The 11,724-nt window shown below is 38.4% G+C and overlaps 1 protein-coding gene across 2 annotated transcripts; it reads right to left on the reverse strand.

The window, feature by feature from the left end:
• Positions 1–339: 339 nt before the first annotated feature.
• LOC131333068 (probable protein phosphatase 2C 22) lies at positions 340–10,320 on the reverse strand. Of its 2 annotated transcripts, XM_058367393.1 has the most exons (5): positions 9,914–9,970; positions 9,614–9,696; positions 4,918–5,118; positions 2,282–2,493; positions 340–1,146 (listed from the first exon to the last, which is right to left on the reverse strand). In XM_058367393.1, exons 2-5 carry the CDS (start codon positions 9,629–9,631, stop codon positions 579–581), a joined length of 999 nt encoding a protein of 332 aa, XP_058223376.1. In that variant the 5' UTR covers positions 9,632–9,696; positions 9,914–9,970; the 3' UTR covers positions 340–578. The 2 variants fall into 2 exon arrangements, with proteins under 2 accessions (XP_058223376.1, XP_058223375.1); XM_058367392.1 differs by lacking the exon at positions 9,614–9,696 and having other exon boundaries at positions 9,914–10,320.
• Positions 10,321–11,724: the final 1,404 nt, after the last annotated feature.

Here is an 11,724-nt window from a genome sequence, read left to right on the forward strand (position 1 = left end):
AAGTCCAAGTTTGTTATTAAAAATATTTTGGACTCACGGTTGACGTCAATTCCAAACTAATCTAGGCCAGGCCACGGACCACAAACCTCAGATCACAAACCACGAGACCATGAATCCTGGTCCCGGCCCCAACCTCGTCCAGGCACTTGGTGACGGCGAGTGCGTCCCTTGGCTTTTTCAATTTCTATGATATAATGAGACAATTCTCATTCATAAAAGTACTCATTTCAAATAAAAAAAAATCATTCTGTCTATAAAAATAGTAGTTAAATCAAATCAAAACTTAATCGAGCATGAATGTCAATCACTAGAAAGATGTTACAAGGTGCCTGCACAAGATTTAAGATCCAAAAAAGAACAAGGTCGTCAATAAAATAACAGATTCGAGTAAAACAACAAAATGTGCTGCTACCGCCGCATATGTTACAGTTTGAACAATGGCTCTCGAAAACATCTTATAACGTACAGGATGCAATTTCTCCAAAAACAGAGCAAAGAAAACAAAATCAAAAATGAAAAATCTACGGAACCTAGATTTAACAAAGCAGGTAGAAGAAGAATAAGCATTTGTCACCATCTCAAGTTTCCAAGCTATCCAAGAAGCTCTGCAATTCCTTCAAACCCTCCGCAGAAAAGCTCCGGTGCACTTTGGATCTCGGCACCACCAAGTTAGGCGGTGGTTGGGGTTGGAAGCAGACCACCACCACTGCCAAATTGTCGCCACTCTTCCTCTTCAAAGCCTCCTCAACCACATCCTTGCTACACATGACGGGATCATTGTGTTCCTGAAGCCGCCTTCGTGCAAAATCCACCGCGTTTTGGCTCATAAACACATCCCAGATTCCATCACATCCAATGATGAGAAATTCATCTTCTTCTGTTAATCTTGTGGTCTTAAGTTCGGGCTCCGCACTGAGCGGGCCACCACCTCTACTGCCCTTTAGTCCTTCCATGTGCCAATCTCCTAAAGCACGAGCGACATTGAGTTGGCCGTTGAGGTAACCGTCGGACACGTATCCTCCCAAAGCTTCAATGCGCTTCCGTTCATGGGAGCAACCGGGTTTGTGATCCCTCGACATCTCAATTGCTTTGCCTCGGCGACAGAGCACTGCTCGGCAATCTCCGGCATTTGCTACAATCAATGAACTGCCATCGGATACAAAAGATCAGCAAAAGGAAGGGAAAATCTCAAAGTGAACGAACACAAACACCCTTATAAAAAATAGTATTTATTTATTTTGGATAAGGCAAAAAAAATAGTATTTATTTATATCAGTAAAACAATTTTTTCACTTGACAGGAATTACGAATTGACGTGTACAAGGACTGACAATAAAAAGATATTTTTAGAAAAAATCTATATTTTGTTGCACACACACGAGCGCGTGTTCCTATAAACACTCCCAACCATAGATTCTTCAGTATCCTCTAGCTCCCCTGCACCTACTCCCGCTTCGTGCAACCAAGGGTTTGGAGGCACACTTGGACAAGCCAAAGAAAAAGAAAGAAATGACAAGATAGCACTGTTTGTTCCCCTCCTTTTGTTTCCTATTTCTGGAGAATCATGAAGTGCTCATTCATGAAACAAAATAAACGTAAATATACACCGCAGAATAAGCCATATCCCAGTCCTAGCTACCAACTCCAATTAGGACTATGTTCTAACGAAAAGAGAATAACTCAAGCTAACAGCCCAAGATTACATGAATAAATGAAGTTATCAAAACAAGAAACGAATCAGAGCTAGTCCCACAGAACAGATTAGTTTATTTATAATCTAAGTCATTTAGGTTATTTGCTTTAATAATGTTGACAAATGGTGTTTGGCAACAACTATGAATAATCATTTATTTAAGTTTTCTAGCTTATTTGACCCAAAAAAGTGAGATTATTTTAAGCTCCAATTTGTAGCTTTTTTTGCTTATTTGAAGTTAGAAAAATACGTTTCATGGAAAAACACTTAATTCAAGAGTGTTTCTATAGAATAATTAAGGTTAATAAACAATTCTACAACTTATTTAACAAAAAGTCTGAACTTTTTTTTTGGTTTATAAAAAATGGCACCAAACACATTAACTTATTTCTTTTTACTTGAACAATCTAAATAATCACAATCCAGTTATCCAACTAACAAGTGATGAAAAACAGGGCCTAAAATATGTTCGTATCATTTACTTTTATGAGCGTGCATCACGATAATATATATAGAACATATACATACACGACAAGTAAAAAAGCTACTAACATATATTCAACATATGTGGATATGGAGAACCCTGACCTTCCAACAACAAGAGCTGCCAATGCCGTAGTACCAGAAGCAAGGGCGGCATCCAACAAGCAAGCTTCTGCAAATGCAGTGTCCGTTTGTAGAAAGGCTGAAGCAACAGCTCTCTCAATTTCCATTGGGAAGTCTTCATCCTCAACTATGAATCTTGGCAAATGGTTGCACGCAAAGTTAGCTGCATCCTTTCCTCCATGTCCATCAAAAACCTGCACCAACCAAGGACGTTTTACTGTTGCACCTCAATAGAATAAAGAGGCAGGTGCAAGGTATGTCAAACTACCACTCTCTAATCAAATACCCTAATTCATTATCCTACTTAATATCTGCCCTAGGGCTGTCCAAATTTCCCAACAACCCGACCAGAGAAAAACACAACGGACAGTTCTGATCGTGTAAATCGGACAGTTTCGGGCCCAGAAATTGAGATTATTGTATTTATCGGGCAGGTGTCGGGTGCAGCAGATTATTCGCAAACCCTACCCGACCTGACCAATTATATATACAAGGAAAAAAACCCCTAATTTCTATTCCTACCCTATCCTCTCCCTTTCTCTCAGATGATCGCGGATCGGCGCCTCCTCTCTCTCACTAGTTGACCGGCAACCTATGATGCACGGACACAAACACGGATATAAGGACAAGGGAATTCTAAAAAAGGAAAACACGGACACAACGGGGGACACACCATGTGCATATTTATTTATTTATTTCTATATTTATGTAATAACAGTTTGACCCCCAAAAATTTGTAAAAAATTACAGTTTGACCCCCAAATTTTTAAAAAAAATTTGAGTTCCCCCAATTTTTTAAAGAAAAATAGAGTTTGACCCCTGTCCTGACCCTATCGGTGTCCCCCCGTGTCCCCCTAAAAAATTTAAATTAAATTATTGGACACGCCACATGGCGTGTCCCCCACGTGTCTCCATGTCCAAACACTGCAACACTCTGACCTCTAGAGGTGTCGGTGCTTCATAGTCGGCGAGTCTCTCTCTCTCTGACAATCAGCGCCTCCTCTCTCTCTCTCTCACGAGACGATTAGCGACTTGGCCCCTCATCTCTCTCTCAGACGATCATACCCCACATCTCTCTCAGTCGATCGGCGATTGGACCCCTCCTCTCTCACTCCCCAGCAATGTTCTAAAAATCGCTAGGTGCTAATCGGGCGGTTAGCCACCTTCGAACGATTGATCAGATTAATCGATGCATATTAATTAGTAATCGGCAATTAATCGTTAGTCGGACCTAATCGGATATGCCTTGCATCACCGATTAATTCCTTGTTTTAGAACACTGCTCACTAGTAACCAGTCAACCCCCTCCTCCTCTCTCTCCCTCCGTCTCAAACCTCCTCTCTTTCTCGGTCTCAAACAGTCAGACCTCGTCTCAGTGACTTTGGCGAATCGGCGATCTCTCTCTCCAAGTCTCCATTAACGCTGGCTCCATCGATCTGCCTGTGTGTAATGTGTATGTAGGTTTTCTAATGTTCAATTTCTGTTCGTCGATGACTGTGTAATGGGTTTTCTCATTTGTGTGAACAGTGAATGATTGTTCCACGACTGCATGTGGTTTTGTGGACAGCCCTAGTAATGGGTTTTGTGGGATTGACTGATTGTGGTTCTCTCTCTCTCTCTCTCTCTCCCCATTTTTTCTGTTTGTGAACTGTGTATTTTCTGATCCGGGAACCCGACCTGACCAACCCAAAATACCCTTTCGGTCGAAACCGACCACCCATTCGGTTGGTCTTGGGTCCCCCTTTTGACAATCCCGATGGAAATTTGGTCGGGTCAAACCCGAACCCGATGAAATCCAACCAGTGGACAACCCTAATCTGCACGTGCAATTCTCAGCATTTGACCAAGAAATAATAAACCATTTAGATGGTGTCGTGGACGAATATTTCTTGCTTTAAGCGAAAAAGCAAAAAAATTAGGTTTCCAGTACATATTCTAGAGGAAACTTTCTGAAATAAACAAAAAAACATCATTAAAATGGAAAAAACTCTCTTCCAGTAAATCTCTGTTAGACTGACCTTCCCTTACCTTACAAAAGAACAATTGTTGAAAGGCACAAAGCTTAAAGGATAGCCATAAACATCAACTGTGTGCAAGAATGCTGCAATAATTAGCTCGGGGTGCCTTATAGTCATGCGAAAATTCAAATGCATTCTATCTATAAACTAGGTAAAATATCATGAATACTTTTAAGATTTCCAAGCAATAAGCTAGCAAGCTTACTCCTTTTGAAAAGTGATACATCAAAAGAAAATAGCAACTAGGTGTTTTCTCATAAAGAAGAACAAACCAAACCAAACCGAGCCTTATGTCTCAATCACTTGGGGTCGGCTACATGAATCCTTTTCCTCCATTGAGCTTGGTCAAGGGTCACTTGTTCACACAAACCCATTAGAGATGAAAGAGAACACCTTCAATTGACATATTGAAGGTAAACAAACCGAACAAAATTAGTCACCTGTTCACTGCCTACAAGGACCATAAACGCTTACAAAATTCTAGTAAACGTGCACTAAAAGACTGGTCCTGATCATTATACCAGCTATAGTTTCAACAATTCAAGACATTAAATTTTAAACATGACGAGCCACAAGTACAACAAGAGAAGAAAAGTGTACCCCATAGAAGGCATTGGGCCCATCACTAACATTCTTGAGCCCATAATCATGTATAAAATCATCCACACAAACATAGGCATCCTCCATGCTTGAGCGAAATCCAATGTCCCCCCATGCACCAGAGCGAAGTATAGGAACGTAATCAGTTGCACGATCTTCTATGTTCAGTCTTGGCTCAATAGAAATGCTTGCCGTATTTGACTTCACCAGTTAAAGCTCAAGTTAGAACATCAGACAACAAGAATACTTAACTAGGAAAAAACAAAAGGGACCACATATGCATATGCAAAAAGATGACAAGCACCAAAAGTTCACAGGGAATCAAAATAACTTACGACAGAGAAACAGACGTGTTATTGACGTAGTAGTACCAAAGTTTTTCCTTTTTCGATAACAAATACAAAAAACAACTAAAGGTTAAATTGACAACATTTATTGCTATAGAGATAAAGGATAGTGTTTAGGGTATTGAATTAACCCTCACACCCATAAGGTTAACACCCATGTATATAACATATGAAAGACTAACTACCCTCACTCAATATTTATAAACTCAAATTCCTAACGGATATCATGAATGTACCCATACCTAGGTATTGTCTCATAAAGAATTCAAGTTATTCAACTCTCCATTGATGGGAAAAACATAAAGTGAAGTTTAAAAGAAAAAAACATACAGACTATTCCGAGAACTCAATGTTTCCTACTTTAATCATCTAAAAGTGCAATAAAAGGGAGCTCAAAAACTAGAAACCAGTATTCAACAAAAGAATACAATATCTAGTAACCACTCCCAAGATTATAAGGCATCAATGTTTACATAATACTAGAATTGCAGTAGTTAAACAATAAAGGGACAGGAGGACATTTCACAAAGGGTGACTATGAGGCGATTTCTCAAAGGTGTGAAAAAGGAATGCCAGTTCCTCGAAGTAGTGAACTGGCAATAGAGAGTTGTCTAATGCTAAACATTTGGAATGTTCAGAGGTGGCAAATTTGTGTTATAATCTTTGTCTAATCCTCACCATGTGCCTACAAGATTAAGTAGACAAGATAGTAGGATTTTATCCATGACACCTAAAGCAGGAGAAAAACCTCAACATAACAGTGGTCATAAACAATAAAACAAAACATGTTAAACTCATGTAACTATCATTGCACATGGTGAGGATTGGATATCAAAGAACCGCTCCAATTGCGCTCAACCCAAATTAATCACACAAGGCCAACCAGGGGCAGAACCAGGATTTTGTTTTGCACCAAGAGTAAAAGGCCTATCTAGAGCCATATACCAAGCTTTTTTCGTATAAATATGAGAATACACAAAGCTCAAGAAAGAAACGTGTAGCTTGCTTGAATTTCCGCATCCACAGTGTTGTCTAGAAAGACTTGTAAGCTATGTTTTTGGACCAGCTTAAATTTCAGCATCCACAGTGTTGTCTGGAAAGACTTGTAAGAGCATCTCCAACCCATCCTCTATTCCTCCATTTCTTCCTCTATTTCTCTATTTTGGAGGAAATCTCCACTCCAACCCATCCTCTATTTCCTCCTCTATTTTGGAGGATAAAATTTCATACTCCATCTATAGAGTATAGGAAAAAGAGATAAGAGGATCCTCCAAAATCACTTTTTGAATATAAAATGCAAAAAGTATTAGACTTGCATTGAGATTGAATAATGATTGGAGAAAAAGTGGGAAAGTTTTTGAAATAGAGATGAATATAGAGATATAGAGGTTTGTGATTGGAGTTTGTATGAATAGTAAACTTCTCTATATCCACTTTTTGATTGAAAAATATTAATTTCATCCTCTCAAATGGAGCAATAGAAGATGTTGGGTTGGAGATGCTCTAAGCTATGTTTTTGGACCAAACATTTAGGGACTCAAGAAACGTGAGACCTAGACAATGCACTCTTAGCTAGAAAAGATGTCAATGCTCGATTAACCGAAATCAATAAAACAGTAATTAACCAAAAAATTTGAGAAGACTTTAAATGGTCTCACACAGTTGCGAACCTACCACAATTCATCAGTCATGAACTTCTTTCAACCCAAATTTTGGAGGAAAAACAACATGAAGATTAGATTAATTAAAAGCCAAATAAGACACCCACAACCTAACGCATACCACATAATCACAAAGAATAAAAACCTCCAATTCATTGCCTCTGACCTATGTTACACTGATACGGGGGCGATTATTGGGTGCAGGAGCATATCTAGGTGTTGGATAGCTAAAGTTTAAAAATTGGGGATACGGGGAATTGGGGATATGGATCTAGATTTAGACACAGCTGCAGGGATGCATTAAATAATATTTTTTAAATATATGTTTATATATTTCTAAAATTTAATATGGTAAGGATTATTAAGACTTAAGAGCACATTGATTCTATTGTTTTTGTCATAATGGATAATAAAAGCCTACAAAGACTATTTTGAAGCCTATAAAAAATTTTGAAATTCACTTTAATCATAATTGCCCAAATGTATAAGCCCATTAGTAGCCCAAAAAGAATGAATGTGCCCATTCCATCATACAAACCCAACTTGGACCGTAAAAATAAATAGGCCCGTTACATCATACAAATCCAACTTGGCAGCACAATAGAATAAAAAACCATATGTCTAAAAGGAGAACTTTGCTTCTTCTTCACGCAGCCTAACACTCTCTCTCTCTCTCTCTCTCTCTCTCTCTCTCTCTCTCTCTCTCTCTCTCTCTGTCTCTCTCTCTCTCTCTCTCTCTCTCTCTCTCTCTCTCTCTCTCTCTCTCTCATCCCGTACGGTATCCGGCACCCACACCCGTGTCGTGTCGACATGGGTACTTCGCCCAAAAATGGGGATCCGTGTATGCCTCTGACAAAACCAGAATTATGCTTAATCTAGAGCAATATTTCCAATCAATTTTTTTGAGTCTTTTTTTTGTTAGTCTTTCTTTCTTCATTATTTTGTTGGGTGTAAACATGTCCCATTTCTTTGGTGCCTAGTTAATGATAGGCTCCTTATGAAAAAAATAACTATACGCCTAACTAGCAACCACTTCAATCAAAAATATCAACCACTTGAAAGCATAATAGGCTCCTTATGAAAAAAATAACTATACACCTAACTAGCAACCACTTCAATCAAAAATATCAACCACTTGAAAGCTCACTTATAGCATCAAAACCAAGATTGATATTTGGCCTTTTTAGGAAAACTAATAATTAAACCTCCAAATTTGGATTTTGATCAATTTTGCTTCCACTTGTGCTGTGCAAATCGACTTTGACACAGTTCCTCTTCTGAAGTGACGAGGCACTTTGACGTAGGACAATAAAGTTAGTTTAGGGTTTTCGTAAGTTGAGGGTTTTCGTGACTAATGGAAGGATTAGGGTTAGGGCACGGCTAAATAGGAGAAACATAATCAAAACAAGCCTGTTCTGGGAGCTGTGGACAGTACCCATGGACACTAATTCGAGTTTATGTAGAAAGTACCAAGAAGAAGAAGAAGAAGAAAGCTCTAGGAATTACTCCTAGAAGGTTTAGGCATCAAACTAGGGCTTGATTGCATCACACAATCCGTAAAAGAGACTTCCTAAACCAACTATACCTATGACTTCCATGAAAAAGGAAACTACTAATTCTTTAGACTTCCAAATCTAAAACGGCTCACAATAAATAAATCAAATGAGTAAAAAATAACCGATGGGCGACCCCTACAACCCATGTACATAAGACTAAATTACCAATATACCACAATCGGAAAAATTGCCCAACGACCTAATCAATATTAACATAAATAAGAATCTACTTTTGATTATTTGTTAGACTCTAAAATAGAACGGAAACTTTTGAGATATAATTCGCCCTAAATTTTGTGGAGGCTAGTACGGATGCTCACCAAAACACTCGAAAGGAACCCTCTAACAAACTCAATCTCAACGAATCTTGGTCAATGCCGCAACGGTACTCCAATGATAGAATAATTGCATTAGAAACAACATTGACGAGGCTATTACAAAACTCTCGGATCCCTTGAATACCATGAACACCTACAAACCAGGCACAGATTGACCTACACATTGTGTTATGCCACCACAGTCCACAAGCTAGTTACAATTGTAACAATTCTGGGGCAACCTAATATCCATCACATAAGGCAGGTTGTTTCAACATTGTGAAAACTCTAATACATACATACATATACACACACACACACAAAAGCAATAAATAGATGGATATCATCATAGTAATGATGCTAGAGTGATATAATCATTAGTCTGAACATTATCCAAAGTGTTGTATTCAAAAACTAACAAAACAAAACACAATTCCTCATAACATATACCACCAAAACATAGAAAACAACAATAAGGCTATGTTTCGAATGTCGACGAACCCCAGCAATTATTCGTAAATGTTTTCCAACTTTAGCGGACCATATTTCTTTAGTGGGACCATATTTTCAACTTCTCCTCAAACGAAAGTAACTCGAAAACTGCTAAGAGCATATCTCAATAACTATTTGGCAAGAAATTATTGGACTAGTTAAGAGTGTAAGGATTACTGAGTTGGAAGCAGCCAAGATTGCTAGATTACTGCCGGAATGTAAGTTAGGATTAGCGCTATAAAAGAGGGCAATAGAGAAGCCCAAGGTGTCAGAATGATTTTATTGTATCTCTCCTTTTGTCACTTGTTCTCTCTTTTATTTACCTCAGTCAAACATTCCATTGGAACTCCGTTATATCAGTCTTCTCGTTTCCATTTCAGTACTTTACCAAAAACAAGGAACAAAGCTGAACAGAGAACAAATAAACAAAATCAAATTTCCTTTGGTGAACCTTTTATCAGATTCTCGTCAATAAAAATCTTATTTTTCCGGGCTATTAATCTTATTAGCCGTAGAAGTCGAGAAAACAAAACTATTTTGAAGAAAAATTCGAAAAAAATGAAGTTTTTATAGGCATCGCAACAACAGATCTTTCAACCAAAGAGATAATGGAGACTACTGACCAGAGATGCGTGCCGAACCAGGGACTTCTTCTTACACGGCGCCACAGCGGCGGCGACACGTGGACCGCTGAAACACTGGCGGTAGGCGGCGGCAAGAGGGTTGGGAGGCCGCCCCTCGCCCGAGCTCCCATTCTCCAAACAATTTACTACTTCACCACTTGCCTCCATTCTCACTCTCAACCATCACACCCTTCTGCTTCCAAGCCCTAAATTTCCAAAACAATGACCCCCCCCACCCCGATTCAGAGAGAAAGGAACTAGGGTTTTACGGGGCGGAAATAGTAGATGCTAGCAAAACATAAGCATACATGTTAATGTAGAGATTTTGAGAGAGAGAGAGAGAAATATCTATGGAAGTGGTTTAAGTTAGGATAAAAATTCGGGGTTCAAACGATTTAGATAAGCTCTAGGGTTCGATTTTGTGGTGCGAATTATTCTATATGGTTTTAGTTGGGCTAAACAGCAGATGAAATAGAAACACAAGCGTGTATATTTGAATACGAAGTACAGTGTAGACTTAGAGAGAGAGAGAGAGAGAGAGAGAGAGGGGTGTTTGAGGAGATTTTGGAGTATGATCTGTGTCTGAATGCGGTGGCCAGTGGGGTTTTCTATCGATCCAAGGGGTGAAGGACCCGAAAAACTGGTTGCCGTTTCGATTGTGTTGATAAGAAGCGTATTCTTAACGGACAAAAGAGAGAACGGCGTCGTGTCAAGATGGAAGCGTGGTATCTGGTCGCGTGGCCTTCCCTAGAGGAAAGAGAACTAACCCTAAATCCTTTAGGTCCGTTTGGACGCGGAATTAGGATTTTGACTAGTATTAGTATTTATAAAGGAGGGCTAAGATAAATAATGTACAATGAAATGAATACTCAGCCTAAAACCAATCGAACATTCAATCACAAACCCAAGTACAACTCATCAAACCACATGCTACACTATAGGTAAAATGTTAGTCTTGATGCAATATATTTTTGTTGTTGCAAAACTTTGATATACTAATTACTTATGCTTGCGGCACTTTGAACAAAAAGTTTTATTTGTTAAGCCCCTACCTGTGTGTACATCACTACCAATGATAATCTCAATCACATATATCGAGTTAATTGCATTGATAGGATACACATTGAACTATATTAATCCAAACCATAAAACTTAAAACCAATACCATGTTGCATTCATAGAATCCAATTTTAACATGCATAAAAAATCTAAAAATCTATATAGAGTCAAATCAGATACACAAATGTAGGAGGAAAAAAAAGGTGTTCAACATAGGTCTTACTGTCTTGAAATTTGTCTCTCCATCTGCCTCCCAAGAGTTTTTGTACCAACGCATATCTACTTCTTCCAAAAAGCACAATTAGGAACATGAATAACTACCAAAAAAATAATTATTGAGCAAGAATCCCTTCTTGTAAAAGTAAAATGGTGACTAATAATAGTTATCTTAATTCTAGATCTCGTTTATTCGTCTCTCAACACTATCGTTTATTCGTCTCTCAACACTATCGTTTATTCGTCTCTCAACACTATCATGATACGATCATGACCTTGGTAGATGTACTTGTGGATATACTTAATAGATCTTATTCCAAGACAAACTTTCACGTTGATATGAAAATTATATTTTCTCGAAAGGTCTATATTGTATGGCACCACATTCCTTTTATCAATTCGTTGACCTTTTACAGTACAAAGGGAGTAAAGTAATAATGGCATTGTTAGGCACACCCCATGCATAAAAATACAAGTAACTTCTTGCTCATCATGAATCACCACAATTACATTTTTTTCTCGAAGACACATAACCT

The sequence above is a fragment of the Rhododendron vialii genome, chromosome 7a, assembly GCF_030253575.1.
Source record: "Rhododendron vialii isolate Sample 1 chromosome 7a, ASM3025357v1".
Classification (NCBI taxonomy): domain Eukaryota; kingdom Viridiplantae; phylum Streptophyta; class Magnoliopsida; order Ericales; family Ericaceae; genus Rhododendron; species Rhododendron vialii.